This window comes from Aquarana catesbeiana, linkage group LG02 (genome assembly GCF_042186555.1).
Source record: "Aquarana catesbeiana isolate 2022-GZ linkage group LG02, ASM4218655v1, whole genome shotgun sequence".
In the NCBI taxonomy this organism is placed as follows: Eukaryota; Metazoa; Chordata; class Amphibia; order Anura; family Ranidae; genus Aquarana; species Aquarana catesbeiana.
In genome coordinates, this window is record NC_133325.1 from 563,198,963 (window position 1) to 563,218,937 (window position 19,975).

Consider the following 19,975-nt stretch of genomic DNA (forward strand, 5'->3'; position numbering starts at 1 on the left):
TTCTGATGTGGGGGGGGGGTTTATATACTCGTCAGAATACAAATGCACAGCAGGAGAGATCCCTGCATCAACATCGTTTGTGTTGATGTGGGGATCTGTCAGTTTGGTTTTTTTTGTTTTTCATTTAACCCACTGAAGATGTATACCCTGCTTGTTGATAAGAAAGAAGAGCATAGTATCAAGTGGGTAGGAAATGGGAAGAGTATCAGAAGGGTAGGGAAAAGAAAAGTGGCAGAAGGAAAAGGGGATGTGGAGCGCTTCGGATGGGCAGGGGATGTGAAGCGCTTCGGATGGGCAGGGGATGTGGAGCACGTCGGATGGGCAGGGGATGTGGAGCACGTCGGATGGGCAGGGGATGTGGAGCACGTCGGATGGGCAGGGGATGTGGAGCATATCTGGTGAGGATGGGGAGGGAATGCTGTGAGTGGCAGATGGTGAGGAAATGGAGCGAGTGTCAGGTGGGGAGAAAATGGGGCGAGTGTCGGATGGGGGAGGGAATGCTGTGAGTGTCGGATGGGGGAGGGAATGTGGCGAGTGTCGGATGGGGGAGGGAATGTGGCGAGTGTCGGATGGGGATGGGGAGGGAATGTGGCGAGTGTCTGGTGGGCATGGGGAGGGAATGTGGCGAGTGTATGGTGGGGATGGGGAGGGAATGTGGCGAGTGTCTGGTGGGGAGGGAATGTGGCGAGTGTCTGGTGGGGATGGGGAGGGAATGTGGCGAGTGTCTGATGGGGAGGGAATGTGACGAGTGTCTGATGGGGAGGGAATGTGACGAGTGTCTGATGGGGAGGGAATGTGACGAGTGTCTGATGGGGAGGGAATGTGACGAGTGTCTGATGGGGAGGGAATGTGACGAGTGTCTGATGGGGAGGGAATGTGACGAGTGTCTGATGGGGAGGGAATGTGGCGAGTGTCTGGTGGGGATGGGGAGGGAATGTGGCGAGTGTCTGTCTGGTGGGGATGGGGAGGGAATGTGGCGAGTGTCTGTCTGGTGGGGATGGGGAGGGAATGTGGCGAGTGTCTGGAGGGAATGTGGCGAGCGTCGGATGGGGAGGGAATGTGGCGAGGGTCTGATGGGGAAGGAATGTGGCGAGTGTCTGGTGGGGATGGGGAGAAGATGTAGCGAGTGTCTGATGGGGATGGGGAGGGAATGTGGCGATGTGTCTGATGGGGAGGGAATGTGACGAGTGTCTGATGGGGATGGGAATGGGGAGGGAATGTGGCGAGTGTCTGGTGGGGATGGGGAGAAGATGGCGAGTGTCTGGTGGGGATGGGGAGAAGATGGCTAGTGTCTGGTGGGGATGGGGAGAAGATGGCGATGTTTTTGGTGGGGATGGGGAGAAGTATCAAGTGGGTAGGAAATGGGAAGAGTATCAGAAGGGTAGGGAAAAGAAAAGTGGCAGAAGGAAAAGGGAATGTGGAGCACATCGGATGGGCAGGGGATGTGGAGCATATCTGTTGAGGGTGGGAAGGGAATGTGACGAGTGTCAGATGGGGAGTAAATGGGGCGAGTGTCGGGTGGGGAGGGAATGCTGTGAGTGTCGGATGGGGGAGGGAATGTGGCGAGTGTCTGGTGGGGATGGGGAGGGAATGTGGCGAGTGTCTGGTGGGGATGGGGAGGGAATGTGGCGAGTGTCTGGTGGGGATGGAGAGGAAATGTGGCGAGTGTCTGGAGGGGATGGGGAGGGAATGTGGCGAGTGTCTGGTGGGGATGGGGAGAAGATGTAGCAAGTGTCTGATGGGGATGGGGAGGGAATGTGGCGAGTGTCTGATGGGGAGGGAATGTGGCGAGTGTCTGATGGGGACTGCGAGGGAATGTGGCGAGTGTCTGGTGGGGATGGGGAGAAGATGACGAGTGTCTGGTGGGGATGGGGAGAAGTATCAAGTGGGTAGGAAATGGGAAGAGTATCAGAAGGTTAGGGAAAAGAAAAGTGTCAGAAGGAAAAGGGAATGCTCGTCGGATGGGCAGGGTATGTGGAGCGCGTCGGATGGGCAGGAGATGTGGAGCTTATCTGGTGAGGATGGGGAGGGAATGTGTCGAGTGTCAGATGGGGAGGAAATGGGGCGAGTGTCGGGTGGGGAGGGAATGCGGTGAGTGTCGGATGGGGGAGGGAATTTGGCGACTGTCTGGTGGGGATGGGGAGGGAATGTGGCGAGTGTCTGGTGGGGATGGGGAAGGAATGCGGCGAGTGTCTGGTGGGGATGGGGAGGGAATGTGGCAAGTGTCTGGAGGGGATGGGGAGGGAATGTGGCGAGTGTCTGGAGGGGATGGGGAGGGAATGTGGCGAGTGTCTGGAGGGGATGGGGAGGGAATGTGGCGAGTGTCTGGAGGGGATGGGGAGGGAATGTGGCGAGTGTCTGGAGGGGATGGGGAGGGAATGTGGCGAGTGTCTGATGGGGATGGGGAGGGAATGTGGCGAGTGTCTGATGGGGATGGGGAGGGAATGTGGCGAGTGTCTGGTGGGGATGGGGAGGGAATGTGGCGAGTGTCTGGTGGGGATGGGGAGAAGATGTAGTGAGTGTCTGATGGGGATGGGGAGAAGATGTAGCGAGTGTCTGATGGGGATGGGGATGGAATGTGGCGAGTGTCTGATGGGGATGGGGAGGGAATGTGGCGAGTGTCTGGTGGGGATGGGGAGAAGATGGCGAGTCTCTGGTGGGGATGGGGATGGAATGTGGCGAGTGTCTGATGGGGATGGGGAGAAGATGGCGAGTGTCTGGTGGGGATGGGGATGGAATGTGGCGAGTGTCTGATGGGGATGGGGAGAAGATGGCGAGTGTCTGGTGGGGATGGGGAGAAGATGGCGAGTGTCTGGTGGGGATGGGGAGAAGATGGCGAGTGTCTGGTGGGGATGGGGAGAAGATGGCGAGTGTCTGGTGGGGATGGGGAGAAGATGGCGAGTGTCTGGTGGGGATGGGGAGGGAATGTGGCGAGTGTCTGGTGGGGATGGGGAGGGAATGTGGCAAGTGTCTGGTGGGGATGGGGAGGGAATGTGGCGAGTGTCTGGGGATGGGGAGGGAATAGAGGGTGTCGCATGGGTAGTGAATATTGAGCACTCCCAATATAAAGCACGTAATATTGACCGTGTTGGATGGAGGGGGAATGCAGAGAGTGTCTGGTGAGAAGGGAACAAGCCACAGTGTCAGCTCAGAGAAAGGAATGAGTACAGTGTCATACCAGGAAAGGAACATCTGGAGTGTCTTTGTGGGTGGTGACAGGGGAGGGTGGGAGGACCTGGAATGGCATTATCAACATGTAATTTATTTTTTTTTGTTTGTTTTTTACTGTGCCTGGAGTTTGGGATATGAAATATGCCTAAATACAAGAGGCATGCATATTCTTACTTGAATTTTTGTGTGCTCTGTGTATTTCTTTCAGACCTTTGTGGTAAACCAGCATAGAATTTTGTACAGGAACATCCTTTGATAAAAACCAAAACCTGCTGCTCTCTCTCCTTTAGCAGTGTGACCGGTCTTGTCTTTGACCCCCTGTTGTTTTCTGCCTGTAATGGGTGGAGATGTGGATCCCTCCCACAGCTCTGCTCACTGCACAGGACAGCAATTTCTTATGTCGCACAATGTTTGCACAGCTGTTTGGTTTGCAGGAAAAAATAAACGTATTACATTTTAGTGCACACACAATATAACACCCAATTTATTGGTAAACTATAAAAGATGATGATGCACTGAGTGATACGAAACTTGTCAAGATTTAAAATTGCGCACATCCATGGAATGGCAACAGACTACTGTACCTATAAATCTCCCTAGGCAACATTTTGCAAGTTACCAATTTAAAGTTAAATGTGAGCTCTAGTGCAAGAATTATTCCTCTCATTCTGATGTTTGATACCTTCAATGTGTGGTGAGATCAGTTTGATCGGCTGCTTCCCTGGCTGGTACCAGCCAGGTCAACATAGAACCGAAACTGGAGGTGACAAAATCCTCATCGCTTCCAGCGTCACAGAAGAGAGGGGAATGTATGTTCCTTCCTCTCTTCTGTGGGCAGCCGGCCTGACAGCTTGTAGCAGTCCTAGACTCCCTTGTGAAATGGGAGGTCCGGGAACAGTGGTGGGGGGGGGGGTGACCCTTCCGAGCTCTGTAAAAGTGATTGGGTGGCTGTAGAGTCACTCAAATCACTTTTACAGGACAGCACATGGCCGGCTGAATAATTTGACACCAGGATGCAGCTATGATCATAGTATAACCATGTGTTTCCCAAGGCCATATGTACGTGTTTCCCAAGGCCATATGTACAGTGGATGAAAAAAGTCTGCACATCCCTGTTAAAATGTCTGGTTTCTGTGATGTAAAAAAAGAGACAAAGATAAATCATTTTAGAACTTTTTCCACATTTAATGTGACCTATAAACTGTACAACTCAGTTGAACAACTGAAATCTTTTAGGTGGAGGGAAGTAAAAATAAAAAAATAAAATAATATGGTTGCATAAGTGTGCACACCCTAAAACTAATACTTTGTTGAAGCACATTTTCATTTTATTCAGTATTTAGTTTTTTGGGTATGCGTCTATTAGCATGGCACATCTTGACTTGGCAATATTTGCTCACTCTTCTTTGCAAAAACACTCCAAATCTGTCAGATTATGAGGGCATCTCCTGTGCTCAGCCCTCTTCAGATCACCCCACAGATTTTCAGTGGGATTCAGGTCTGGCCCCTGGCTGGGCCATTCCAAAACTTTAATCTTCTGGTGCAGCCATTCCTTTGTTGATTTGGATGTATGCTTTGGGTCGTTGTCATGCTGAAAGATTTCATGTTCAGCTTTCTAGCAAAAGCCTGAAGGTTTTGTGCCAATATTGACTGGTATTTGGAACTGTACATAATGCCTTCTACCTTAACTAAGGGACCTGTTCTAGCTGAAGAAAAACAGCCCCAAAGCATGATGCTGCCACCACCATGCTTCACTGTGGGTATGGTGTCCTTTTGGGGATGTGCAGTGTTGTTTTTGTGCCAAAAATATCTTTTGGAGTTATGGCCAAAAAATTCAACCTTGGTTTCATCAGACCATAACACATTTTCCCACATGCTTTTTGGGAGACTTCAGATGGCTTTTTCAAAATGTAGCCGGGCTTGGATGTTTTTCTTTGTAAGAAAAGGCTTCCATCTCCCCACTCTATTCCATAGCCCAGACATATGAAGTATAGGGGAGATTGTTGTCACATGTATCACACAGCCATTACTTGCAAGATATTCCTGCAGCTCCTTTAATGTTGCTGTAGGCCTCTTGGCAGCCTCCCTGACCAGTTTTCTTCTTGTATTTTTATCAATTTTGAAGGGATGTCATGTTTTTGGTAATGTCACTATTGTGCCATATTTTCTCCACTTGATGATGACTGTCTTCACTGTGTTCCATGGTATACTTAATGCCTTGGAAATGTATTTTGTACCCTTCGCCTGACTGATACCTTTTAACAATGAGATCCCTCTGATGCTTTGAAAGCTCTCTGTGGGGCATGGCTTTTGCTGTAGGATATGACTATCAAAATGTTAGGAAAGACCTACTAGAACAGCTGAACTTGGGGTTAATCAGAGGCACTTTAAAGGATGGCAGGTGTGTACTGAGTCCTATTTTTTTTTTTTAACAGAAAGTTTTTTATTTATGAAGCAAGTGTAACAAAACAGAAATAATACAAAGGGAGCGGAAAATGTACTAAAATAAAGTACATACAATACACAGTGAAATCAAACAGCAGATGCGGGTATAAATCATTACCCTTCTAGCAGTCAAATATTAATAACCAAAGTAGAAGCATCCAGTTGGGGACAGGAGAGGGGAGGGGGGGAAGAGGAATTAGGAGCTCGATCCATAAAATCTCCTTCATCCTTTCCGAAAAAGGGGATAAGATGCCTATACCTGAGTGATATCAGTCTGTTCATTAATGTACAAAAAAACAATCTCCCTGATTTAGAAGTCCTATATCTAAGATGTACAAGGGATCCCTTCATAAGGGTGTGACCTCACCCATTCAAGCTGAGCTATCCAGAGCCTCAAAGGGTTCAGGGTGGGTGCCCTCGGGTCTCCGTTCTTAGTCAAGGGTCAATTGTTCTTCACGCACCCAAGAGCCCCATATTTTAGTAAATTTTTTAGGACAATTGCGGCCTAGGTAGGTCAATTTGTATAGTGGGAGAACATTGTTAATGAGCTTTTTCCACTGTTGTACCGTCGGTGGTTCAGTCCCCTTCCACCTAAGCAATATTGCCTTCCTAGCGTAAAAGACTGTGTAAAACGCAAACAGCTTTGTGGATTGTGGGGACGGTATATTATCCACTATTCCCAGCAACAGTGGGATTGGATCACATGGTAACGATAGCTTGCTGACAGAATTAATTACGACCACCACTCCCCTCCAGAAGGCCTGTATATGTTGACATGACCAGACCATATGAAAGAACGATCCTTCCTCTAAAGAGCATTTAGTACAAACTGGGCTGGTGTTCGGGTATATCCTAGCTAGGCGTTGTGGTGAGAAGTATGCTCTATGCAAAAATTTAAGCTGAATAAACCGATCATGGGTGGATATCACCAGAGGGAGGTACTGCTGAATGCCCTCCTCCCAGTCATCATCCGCCAGCGATGGCACATCCCTCTGCCACATCAGGAACAATTGTGAGACCTTGGACATATCTAGTACGGCCAAAGTAGAATATAAAGCAGAAAGGGGCTTAGCCTCCTCTGGCGTGCTCAATAGGCGTTCAATGCCAGTGGTCACCAGCATCGGGGGTGTGGGAAACTGGGAGCGATAGGCGTGTTGGACCTGTAGATACCTGAAAAACACACTGTTAGGAAAACCCTTCTGGCGTTTCAACTCATCAAATGAGATCAAACCTTTTGGGGAGGTTATGTCGGCCAATACTGTAACGTCGTGACGGGCCCATAGTATCGGGTCGGGGATCGTCTGGAAATGTGTAACTGCGGGTTCCCCCATAACGGAGTCCTGGGAGACCAGCTGTTAGACATCTGGGTCTTGGTTCGGACAATCTTACTGAGTCTTATTTAACATGAGTTTGAATGTGATTGCTTAATTCTGAACACAGCTAAAGCCCCAGTTATAAGAGGGTGTGCACACTTATGCAACCACATTACTTTAGTTTTATGTTTTAGAAGATTTCAGTTTGTTTTTTCAACTGAGTTTTTTTTTTTTTTTACATCACAGAAACCTGACATTTTAACAGGGGTGTGGTGTAGACTTTTTATATCCACTGTATGGCCAAAGGACGACAAGCGGTTAAGAATGTTTGCTTCTTAAAATGTCATGCATTTTCCACTGGTATCTAATTTCCACAAAATAGTTACATGAAAAGTTAATGGCATTTTTAGTTAGAAGGAAGAAAGTAAGAATATTGCAGTTGACATGTCTCCCAAAATGAATAATAGAATTGAGATGACATGGCTTTTTTTCTAGGTGCTTTAGTTATGATTTATGATCAACTTTATATGCAGACCTATAAAGCAAACTTTGAATTCACTTATTTCTTTATTGTGATGGATCACATTGGGTAATAGTGTGCAGATATCTAAAATATGAAGCTTCTCTACCCTTTTTTTATTTTATATCACCTTTGTCAAGACCACAGTTGCATAGTCGGATGTTCCAAAACCTTGGATTATGCTAGCATAGTGAAAATTAAATGGCAGCAGTCCGCAATATAACACAGCAAAGAAATGTGGTAACCACCACAGTAGTACCTGAGTACAGACTACAGCATTCCAAATATAAAAAGAGTTTTGTCATATACTGTACTGTACATTCACTCATCTAGTGCACTCATCTAGTGCCCATAGAGCGATTGAACAGGGTTGGCAACAATACCGAGGCATGCAATGGCGTTCAAAAAATGTTCAATGGATATAAAGAGACCTAACGTGGGCCAAGAAAACATTCTCTACAATATAAAGCTACCAATGATTTTAGACAGGATGGACATTCAAATTCACACAGTGTACAGCAGATTTTAAACCTGCAATCTGCATATCTTGCAAGAAATTGGTTAATCAGATGACGCAAGATTTTTCTGGTCTTCAGTTGCTCTGGTTTGATGACTCAATGCTCACTGTATCTTCATTTTTCTGTTCCTCGGTCCGACTGATTCAACCATGATGACGTACGACCGGACTAGAATAAGGAAGTTCATAGCCAATAGCTGCCCTAGCGCCTTTTTTCGTCCGTCAGACTAGCTTACAGACTAACAGATTTTTCGACTGGACTTGGGTCCAGGGGAAAGATTTGAAACATTTTCTATTTCTGAAGTCTGCCTGATTTTTCAACAGCAAAGGTCCGATGAAGCCCACACACTATCGAATTGTCCGGCGGATTCATTCCATCAGGCCTTTGCTGTCAAAGTCCAGTCGTGTGTACACGGCATAACACACTGTTTAACTTACATTGTCTCTTCTATTTCTGTATGTGGATGATGGCACTGGAATTATTTTATATAAAAAAAAAAAACATTTAAGTACCTTATTCCTAATCGATATACAGCTGTCACATGACCTAGCTCTTTCCCAGCCTGTCTGCAGGAAAACATAAGCAGGAGGAGCTTCTAATCGGCTGGTCACATGTTCAAAATAAAATTAAAAAAACAGCCTTTGGGATACAGAGTAAAAATATCAACAGTTTTTTTTAAATTACCATACAAATATTTATTTTAAATCAAATCTTTATTATATTTGGCAATAACATGGAGTGGGTGGATTTCTGCCCATCACGGGTTGTGTCACGCCCACCCAACTTGGAATAGCAAGGAGGAGAAGCCTCCATCGATCAAGATGTAATATTCCACTCCATTGTGTTTCGCTAGTTAATGGGCATGGAGGAGGAAGGAGGGAGTGGGCTGTAATTTACTACTGTGTATATGCCCACATGTGTGCCTCTATAGTAACATGGGCTGCTTGGATGTGATGAGGAAGAAATGCTCAGAATAGAAACTCACTGAAAACTGGGCATGTGCAGTAGCTGCCAACACAGCTCTGCAAAATCCAAACTATAGTGAGGACATGAACAGAAGGTGGAAATAGAGAACAGCAGGCTCAACTAGGTTTTTTTTTGTACAATACAGAAAACGAATCTCATAGTGACTGAGTGAGTATGAACAACCTGTAATACAGCATTTATTAATACAGTAAAACCTTGGATTGCGAGCATAATTTGTTCCACAAACATGCTCGTAATCCAAAGCACTTGTATATCAAAGCAAATTTCCCCATAAGAAATAATGGAAACTCAGATGATTCGTTCCACAATAATTTATTCATAAATCCTTCAGTTTATAGTCTATATAAAAAGATTATAGCAATGTTATATAACCATAAAATGTCCATCCACAAACGAAAGCCTTCACAAGAGGATTAGAAGCAAAATCCAGCAGGCGCTACAGAATATGAAAGAGAAGAGAGACACCTCTAAGTGTAGCAATACGGTTACATTTAATGAAGGTACAACATTTAGCAACTCACATGGTTGATGACTAAAAGAGGCACATCCTAAGTATGCAGGCATCCGGGGTAAAGCTGTCCACACAGACCATCCCCCGCACCGCCGGCTCTCACCGCTGACAGTCTGCAATCCTGACCGGGAAGACTACCCTGCAGTAGAGCATGGCTTGAACCGCTCATGGAGCGTAGAGTGGAAGGGATGACGTCGATGACGGTGAGGAGGACAGTTTATGTGGACAGCTTTACCCCGGATGCCTGCATACTTAGATGTGCCTCTTTCAATCATCAACCATGTGAGTTGCTAAATGTTGTACCTTCATTAAATGTAACCATGTTGCTACACTTAGGCTACATGCCCACGGACGTTTTAAAAAACGAGCTGCAAAGCTAGTACCGACGTCAGGGAAAAAAGCGGCGTTAAAAACGTGATTTTTTTTTTTTCCTTCCACGTTTTGCATTAGCGTCAATGCCCGTTTAGCCATGCTAGCTTTCAGCCGCGTTTCTCTGTCTCTATTCAAAATCAATGGTTCCCTATGGGAGCAAATTGATTTGCATAGAAGTCGCACCAGAAGTCGGATAAAGATGGTCCGACTTGTGTGCTGAGAATCTTGAAGGGGAACCCCGAAAATTTTGTGTGAGGTTCCCCCAAGATCCATAGCAGACCCTTATCCGAGCACGCAGCCCGGCAGGTCAGGAATGGGGGGGGACAAGCGAGCGCACCCTCCCCCCCCGGACCTGACCAGGCTACATGCCCTCAACACGGGGGGTGGGTGCTTTGGGGCCCCTGCGCCCCCCCCACCCCAAAGCACCTTGTCCCCATGTTGATGAGGACAAGGGCCTCTTCCCGACAAATCTTGCCCGGTGGTTGTTGGGGTCTGCGGGCGGGGACTTATCATGATCTGGAAGCCCCCTTTAACAAGGTAGCCCCCCAGATCACGGCCCCCCACCTTAGGTGAATGAGTATGGGGTACATCGTACCCCTACCCATTCACCTAAATAAAAAAGTGTCAAAAATAAACACACTACACAGGTTTTTAAAGTATTTTTATTAAAGCAGCTCCGGGTCTTCTCCCCTCTCTCCGCTATCTTCTGCTCTTTTGCTGGGTCTTCTCCCCTCTCTCTGCTATCTTCTGCTCTTTTGCTGGGTCTTCTCCCTCTGTTCTTCTTCCGATGTTGACTTGACGCGATCTCCCGGGGGAATGCTGGGTCCGCCGTGTGCAATGACTTATATTGGCATGGAGCGGGGCCACCCAATGACGTAAGTTAGAGGACACGCTCCTTGTGACGTCATCACCTGGGGCATTATGGTTCCATAAGCACAAATAGGGTGCAACGTTAAATTGTCAAATCGCATTACAAGTCGCAACAGTGTGAACTGGGGCTCTGCGACACTTTATGAAACAGATTTATGTAATAAAGAGAACACTTATTCTACAGTGAGGGAAAAAAAGTATTTGATCCCCTGCTGATTTTGCACATTTGCCCACTGACAAAGAAATGAAACAAAAACATCCAGAAAAACACATTTAAAAAAAGTTATAAATTGATTTACATTTTAATGAGTGAAATAAGTATTTGACCCCGCAAAACATGACTAAGTACTTGGTGGCAAAACTCCTGTTGGCAATCACAGAGGTCAGACTTTCCTTGTAGTTGGCCACCAGGCACACATTTTAGGAGGGATTTTGTCCCAATCCTCTTTGCAGACCCTCTTCAAGTCATTAAGGTTTCAAGGCTGACGTTTGGTAACTCAAACCTTCAGCTCCCTCCACATATTTTCTATGGAATTAAGGCCTGGAGACTGGCTGGCTAGGCCACACCAGGACCTTGCTTCTTCTTCAGCCACTCCTTTGTTGCCTTGGCCGTGTGTTTTGGGTCATTGTCATGCTGGAAAACCAATCCACAGCCCATTTTCAATGCCCTGGCTGAGGGAAAGAGGTACTCACCTAAGATTTGACTGTACATGGCCCCGTCCATCGTTCCTTTGATGCGGTGAAGTTGTCCTGTCCCCTTAGCAGAAAAACACCCCCAAAGCATAATATTTCCACCTACACGTTTGACGGTGGGGATGGTGTTCTTATGGTCATAGATAGTATTCCTCCTTCTCCAATCAAGTTCTCCTCTGAATTATTCACATGTTCATTAGCAAACTTAAGACTGGCCTGTACATGCGCTTTCTTGAGCAGGGGGACCTTGCGGGCGCTGCAGGATTTTAGTCCTTCACAGGGTAGTGTATTACCGATTGTTTTCTTTTTAACTATGGTCCCAGCTGCCTTGAGATCATTGACAAGATTCTCCTATGTAGTTCTGGGATGATTCCTCACATTTCTTATGATCATTGAAACTCCACGAGGTGAGATCTTGCATAGAGCCCCAGACCAAGGAAGATTGACAGTTTTTTTGTGTTTTTTCCATTGCAAATAATCGCACCAACTGTTGTCACCCTCTCACTAAGCTGCTTGGTGATGGTCTTGTAGCCCATTCCAGCCTTGTGTAGGTCTACGATCTTATCCCTGACATCCTTGGACAGCTCTTTGGTCTTGGCCATGGTGAAGAGATTGGAATCTGGTTGCTTCTGTGGACAGGTGTGTTTTATATAGGTAACAAGCTGAGATTAGGAGCACTCCCTTTTGAGAGTGCTCCTAATCTCAGCTTGTTGCCTGTATAGAAGACACCTGTTAGCCAGAAATCTTGCTGATTGATAGGAGATCAAATACTTATTTCACTCATTAAAATTCAAATCAATTTATAGCTTTTTTGAAATGTGTTTTTCTGGATGTTTTTGTTCTGTCTCTCACTGTTAAAATAAACCTACCATTAAAATTATAGACTGATCATTTCTTTGACAGTGGGAAAAGGTCAAAAATCAGCAGGGGGATGAAATAATACTTTTTTCTCCTCACTGTATATATTCATTGCAGAATCAAACGTTTTATGGCATTGTTTCTATAAAACTCATTCAATAATTTGCTCTACTATTACTTTTTCAAAAGATGGAATGAATTTTCATCAAATCCAAAATATATTAGAGTTATTGCCAGTTGATCATATGCACACAAATGATAATATACAACAAATAAGGCAGCAAATATCAACAACCTGATTAAAACATTATGAAAACATTTTTTCATTAGACTACCGCCTAGCAATTGTTTGCATTTTTTAATGTGGCTACAATTTTGATTATCCATTGCCCCAATTCAGTTGTAGTTTGGATGGATAAGGTGAAAATTGTTCCATTTGTTGCCATAACTAGATGGAAGTTTAAAAATTGCCATTGTTAATAAAGTAGAGGGAGGTCTAGAACTTTGAGCAGGTTTGTACTGCTGTAAATCCACAAGGGTGCTTCACTTTTTTTTTTTTTGACACTAGACCAAGAAATAAGGGGAACAGAGGGCATTGAGACAGGAAGGATCAAACAACAAAAATTATCCTCATAAGGCCCCTTTCACGCTGATGGACTGATTAGACCATCCATTGCTCTCTATGGAGCCCGTCGGCATCCAGTCTGCTAAAAACAGACGAAAGACAAAAACAGAACATTCCATAGCTCGACTCACCAATCAGTGGCTGACCAACCAAATTAACCTGTCCAACAGTCTGTTAAAAACAGGGGTTTAGTTAGCACGCATTTGCAAACGCATGCAAGGCCTCTTCACAATACCCTGTGTTGCTTGCAGTCCTAACGCTACTGAATTTATAAGTGTCTCCACAATGGAAGCACATGCATTAAATGAATAGATGAGGGGCAGGTGGGCCTGGAGGCAGCCCAATCCCCCTTAAAGGAACAGGAGCACACTGGACACCCAGCAATAGCACAGTGGCAGCTAAAAACAGATGGATGAAGATCTGTTCTCCATGCATCTGGCAGATCTGTATGGATGGCAATTGGGTGTAAACGGATAGGCGGTCCGTTTCCATCCGACCACCCCATAGAAAACAGCGGGCTGTGTCCGCTCTGCATATCTGCGTGGACACTGACCTGTCATCTGCCTGCTCATCAGAGATCCTGCTGAGTGAAGCAGGTGGATCCGCTTGGATGGAGTCCACCCCGTCTGAAAGGGGTCTAAATGTGCTTACCCTTTTCTTCTGTACCAGAGGTTCTTTGTTACTGCTTGCATTCCTATTGAAGAGATTTCCTGTTCTACAGTTACTAGGCAGTAGAATGAGGATCTAATAAAGTGTTATTAAGTCTGAATTTTTTTTTTTAATTAAAAAAACAAATATGTTATATTTACCAGCTCTGTGCAGTGGTATTGCACAGAGCGCCCCGATCCTCCTCTTCTTGGGTCCCCAGTGGCGATCTTTGCTCCTCCTCCTCTTCTTTGTGTGTCCCCATGGCAAGCCGTTTGCTATGGGGACACACGGTGCATGCTAGTTTCTGACCTGTGTATCTATGGAGCCATGCTCCATAGACTTACACAGCATGGCTTAGGCCCGCCTCCACCTCCTCTTCACTGCATTTGATTGACAGAAGAGCCAATGGGTCCTGCTCGAATGCTGAGTGAAGAGGAAGAGAGGGGAGAATAGATGCAGCCATGCACAGCGTTGATCTCTTCTCCCCGCTCTTCCCCTTCACACAGGGGAGAGCTCGGGGAAACTGGAAAAGCTTTTTACCTTACTGCAAGCAATGCATTAAGGTAAGGTACATTTTAAGGTTTAGTATCATTTTAAACATTGGAAATTTGTTTTATTTGCTATACATATATTGGCAGTTCAAAAGTATGCACATTTTTTTTTTCTCCCGTTCTAACACCTATTCTGACTAACCTATGTTAGAAAGATCTGTATACTTACCTATTTGTGGGCCACTCCGGTCCTGATCTCCCCTTTGTCAGTCAGTGGCGGCTGCAGGGGAGAGGAGAAAGTGCTCAACAATGACTGGTTACGCCTGGAGCAGTGATGTCATCTATAGGCTCCTACGAACCTTCTATTGGCGCTTCCTCCTTTCCCCTTCAGCCTCCACTGGCTGACAGTGGGGAGCCAGATCACATGACCGGACCAGAGTGGGCTAAAAATAGTTTAGTATATACATCTTTTTTTTATATGGGTTAGTTAGCATAGGTGTTAGAACCTTATTTGTACCTCATACACTAGAGCTGCACGATTCTGGCCAAAATGAGAATCACAATTTTTTTGCTTAGAATAAAAAGATCACAATTCTCTCACGATTCTCACGACGTAAAATCTTTCACATTATACAAAAAAAAAAAAAAAATGGGCTAACCTTACTGCTTAGATTTTTTTATTTTTTAATTCAATAAAGTAATTTTTTCCAAAAAAATTGCATTTGAAAGACCGCTGCGCAAATACAAAATATTGCAACAACCATCATTTTATTCTCTAGGGTGTCTACTAAAAAAATATATATGTTTGGGGGTTCTAAGTAATTTTCTAGCAAAAAAAATTATTTTAACTTGAAACCAACAAATGTCAGAAAAAGGTTTAGTGTTTAAGTGGTTAGACTTTTTTTCACTTGCGCAGGAAGTCTATTCCATTGACAGACTGTTACAATGTTTATACTTAACTTTTTACTTAAGTTCAAATGATAAAGAATGTTTTGTTTCTTGGTAGACTGCCCAGTTTTTCTCTTCTTTTCTTTTGAGGGCTGAGGCTTCAGAAGAGCAGAGAGAATTCTTTGCATAGAAAGAATTGTGAAACACTTTAGTCAAGATCGCGATAACAATTCTTGACGATTAATCACGATAATGATTCTTGACGATTAATTGTGCAGCTCTATCATACGCTGTGGAAGAGTATGTTACTTTTTTATATGCTCAACAAACTTATGAAAAATATGACAAATTGAAGAAAAGAGGAAAGAAAATCCTGTTTTTCTTGGCACTGTATGCTTTTCTTAACATTCACATTACTGTTAGGCCAAAAGAGAGTTGTGCTGCTTGGATTCAATTTGAGGGAATTATGGCTGCAAGTCATCGTACAACTATTGAGTTTAGAAAAAGCCATATGCCTCTCCTTAATGAAAAAAAAAAAAAAGTCATGTCTTGCGCATAACCCAGAATGAAGTGTAAAAAGGAAAACTGTTATACATTTGGTGATGCTGATATGCACAAAATAGCCCAGAGAGGAAATTTAAAGTGAACATGTAGTCCATTTTAAACCTTCAGAAGTAAAGCTCTAGCCTTAGAGCGGACAGGACAAGATACCTGTTTTTACTTTTTATTAGACAGAGAAACACCTTGTGTGTTCATTTGCTTAATTTTCACTTAGTTCCTGGGGCATGACTTTTTCTTACCTCTTGGCCAAGCTCCAACAAAGGCTGTCCTCCTGGATATTAAAGCAGTCTCATGGAGCAGTGGGATGGCAATTGACATGCCGTAGCTATGAAGTCAGGGAAAGTCAGGTCCCAGTAACACAATTCAATTAAAACACAAAAAAGCACAATAAAGGGTTGACTTTAGTAAATAATTTTACAGCGCTGGAAGCGTAAACAGTACGCTTATCTAATGATTTGCCATATTTCAAGGAGCTGCATTTAATTTTAAGTCAGGCGTTCGGCACAGTTCTGGAAGAGAGGTAATTGGCCAACTAGAGGATACTGCAAGCGGATTTAGTTTTGCTTTGGCAGTTGAAGGAAAGAATGGCTGCAGCATGGAAAGGAACATTTTAATAACATGACTTGTTTAACATTTGATAACTGTGTGAGGGATTCATACTGCTGTGATTGATCTGTTTTTGCATGGTGGTGGTTTTTACAATGTTTCCAGATTCCTACATATGGGTTGTTCTTTTTCATTTTGCATGTAGATGATTTTAAAGGCACGAATGACAATTCCTCCCTACTAAGCAGTTTGACAATATCTGACTGGTCAGAGAAGGACAACGCACACACGGACAAAAAACAGGCAGACTTTTTTTTCAGCACCGACTACACTGCTGGCTCTTCAACATCCATGTTCTCCAAGAAGGAAACATCATTTGGAAGTACTGAAAACCTTACTATGACCACTGTATCAAAAATAACGACCTTCTCCAGTAACATCTATGCTCCAGAGGACAACTCGACATTTGGTGCAAGCACTAATAAAGGACATGTTGAAAAAGCAAGTGGCATGTTCTCAGGTGGCCTTGAAGATATATCTTCTCTTGCTTTGGGGAATAGTGAAGAAAGTCATGATCTGCCTTCCTCTAGTGTCACTTCAGAACTAAAGAATATAGATGATTTTGGTGAATTTCAAAGTGAGAAGCCCAAAATCAGTAAATTTGACTTTCTTTTGGCCAATGCTCAAGGAAAAATGAAATCAAGTGAAGAAATGATTAAGACAGAACTTGAAACATTGGATCTTTGTGCTCAAGGTAAGCCTGTCTTTGTATTTGCGATCTTAGAGCACCCTGCTGTAAAAAAATCACATATATCATATGACACACTGGAGTTGATTTTACTAGAAGTGGAGAGTACAAAATTTGGTGCAACTTGGGCCAATCAGCTTCAAACTTTAGCTTGTTCAATTAAGCTTTGACAAATAAAATAAACTGGACTGATTGGTTTCTGTGCAGAGCTGCGCCAGATTTAGCATCTTCCAGTTTTAGTAAATCAACCCCATGATTTGAAGTTTGATTTGTCCATATACAAACTTTTTCCTGTGTTCACATTTCACCAACAGAACTCATACTCTGCATACCTACTTACAAGAATCCATATGTCTGCTGGTCTGGGTGACATTACTACCCCTTGTAGGCAATTGCCACACCAGAGTCACAGCTCTAAAGAACTAACAGGATGTCCCACCATACTTCACCACAGTCCACTTTAATTTAGACCCATTTTAAAATATTGAGCATGAATTTACAGTAAGATTTTCAGTACTGTACACTAGAGCACACTGAGGATTCTTTTTTTCACCATTCACCACCTGGGCACGGCCCCAGTTCATATGTCATTTCAGTAAAGACCACCTTTATAAGCAATGAATTGATCTAATAATCATCTAAAACCCATGCCCACAGAAGGTAGAAGTAAAAAGGTAGTTCTAGTAAGGAAGTGCCACTGTGCCGGAAGTCATATTACCCAAGATTCCCCCCGTGGGAACATTTTAAATTCAGTTTATGGTACATATAGTTTGAATATGAGATATTTGTATAGACTCGACGTTTCGTGCTTGCAATTAAAGAAAAAAAAAAAAAGCTGTATGTGAACTTTTCAACTAGTTACAGTGAATAATTCACAAGGTAATTTTTGAGACATTTTTTTCTTCTCTTTTAATGCACACATACCGTATTTATCAGCGTATAACACACACCGGCGTATAACACGCACCCCAATTTAGGAGGGAATTTTAAGGAAAAAAAAACTTTTAGGAGGGAAGTTGAAGGGAAAAAAACTTACATTTAAATGCCCATCATTGCAGCCTTGTCAGTGCAGCCTTGTCAGTGCAGCCTTCCCCAGTGCAGCCTTGTCAGTGCAGCCTTCCCCAGTGCAGCCTTGTCAGTGCAGCCTTCCCCAGTGCAGCCTTGCCGGTGCAGCCTTCCCCAGTGCAGCCTTCCCCAGTGCAGCCTTCCCCAGTGCAGCCTTCCCCAGTGCAGCCTTCCCCAGTGCAGCCTTCCTATTGCAGCCTTCCCCGGTGCAGCCTTGTCAGTGCAGCCTTCCCCGGTGCAGCCTTGTCAGTGCAGCCTTCCCCAGTGCAGCCTTGTCAGTGCAGCCTTCCCCAGTGCAGCCTTGTCAGTGCAGCCTTCCCCAGTGCAGCCTTGTCAGTGCAGCCTTGCCCCAGTGATCCCTGCCATTCTGGGCTTCAAAATCGCCGACCGCGATTTGAAAATGGCGCCGCCGGCGCCAAAATACACAGAGCCGGTCCTCGGCTCTTCTCGGCGGCTCTTGTTCACTTTCGGCTCCACTCGTAGTCCCGAGCGGAGCTATCCGAACCTAGCCGAGTAGGTTCGGATAGCTCCGCTCGGGACTACGAGTGGAGCCGAAAGTGAACGAGAGCCGCCGAGAAGAGCCGAGGACCGGCTCTGTGTATTTCGGCGCCGGCGGCGCCATTTTCAAATCGCGGTCGGCGATTTTGAAAATGTGACAGCTCGGGATCGCAGGGGATTGGCGTATAACATGCGCCTGCGATTTTCCCCTGATTTTAAGGGGAAAAAAGTGCGTGTTATACGCCGATAAATATGGTAATTAAGCTACTGATTGTTAAATGTATTTTTACAATTCAAGCAGTGTAAGTACCGGAATTTGACATGGCAATCTCCTATACAGCAGACTGGGAGAGGGAAAAGCAGAATAAGTAGCCAGTCTGTTGTGCTTATGTGCTAACAAGGAATATTCTGGCAGGAGGAGTAAGCAGAAAGATGAGCTTGTCAGACTGCTGCTTTTCCTTTTACTGTCCAGCCACAGGCTGGGGGGGGGGACAAGACCTGTAACTATAATTTTAGAAGTCCTTAGTCATAAGAGTGTAGTCCTCTTCTGGCATCCTATCTCTCTGGGGGGTTACCAGTGGTGGGATCACCTTTCCATCTTTCCTTGCCTAGTGTTGTAGAAGCTTTCATTCGTTCATGACATGATTCCTGAAAACTGTGTTTTTCCACAGGATCCCATAAGAGAAGCCTTAGCCTTGGGGATAAAGAAATCTCTAAAACTCCACCTGCTGCAGAGCCAGCATTCAGAGATAGGTCTCACACTGTTACTGAGAAGCCCGCCTTACCTGTGATTAGAGACAAGTACAAAGATCTCACAGGAGAAGTTGAGGTAAGGTTATATGTCGACTGATGCAGTAAAATGGTATGCATCTTTGGGATTGATCACCGGTACTCATTTTGCAGGTTGTTATATGGATCTAGAGCAGGGTTTCTCAACCAGGGTTCCATGGGACCCTAGGGTTCCTCCAAAGGTTTCTAGGGGTTACTTGAAGAATAAGGAATTTCTGCTTCTTAGATAAGTTTCCACTGATACCATTGATCTTTTTTGCTATCTGTAAGGGGGAATTCTTCCCAGTGACCACAAGTGTAAGGAACATTCTTCCCACTGACCATCACACTAACATATCATGAGTTGTAGATATAGTCATTTTTAGCAGGGGTTTCCTGAGACCAGAACATTATTTCAAGGGTTCCTCTGTGTTGAAAAGGTTGAGAAACATTGGTCTAGAGTGTCATCTTTACATTTTGCGCATCTTTAAGAACCCATGTTGTAATTTTTTAGTTCCCACACATTTTGAATTTGAAACCTACATACCATGTTAGTGCACATTTCTAATGTATGCTGTGATGACCAGTGTAATATAGCTGAACTGTGTAGAAAATAAAACTCAGCTGCACTTCATATAGTACTATACCAGCTTTGTATTAACCACTTCTGCAGTAGATCTAATTTTTTTCTTTTTTTTGACCACATGTACGAATCTATATTTGTGGCTTTAAAATCCTTAAAACCCCAGGAACAAAAAAATATAATAAAATGCATTTTAGTGCAGACACGCACAATGTTATACCTACGTTTTGGTAAAATATAAAAATTAGGTTGAGTTGAGTAAATAGATACCAAACGTGTCAAGCCTTACAATTGCT

The 19,975-nt window shown here is 44.4% G+C and overlaps 1 protein-coding gene across 2 annotated transcripts in view; it reads left to right on the plus strand.

Moving 5' to 3' along the window:
- SYNRG (synergin gamma) overlaps window positions 1–19,975 on the plus strand; it is a 130,220-nt gene that overhangs the window by 83,507 nt on the left and 26,738 nt on the right. For both annotated transcript variants that reach the window (XM_073616056.1, XM_073616058.1), the window contains 2 exons: window positions 16,223–16,771; window positions 19,000–19,157. In XM_073616056.1, the coding sequence (XP_073472157.1) occupies window positions 16,223–16,771; window positions 19,000–19,157 (707 nt within the window). The remainder of the gene's footprint in view (window positions 1–16,222; window positions 16,772–18,999; window positions 19,158–19,975) is intronic.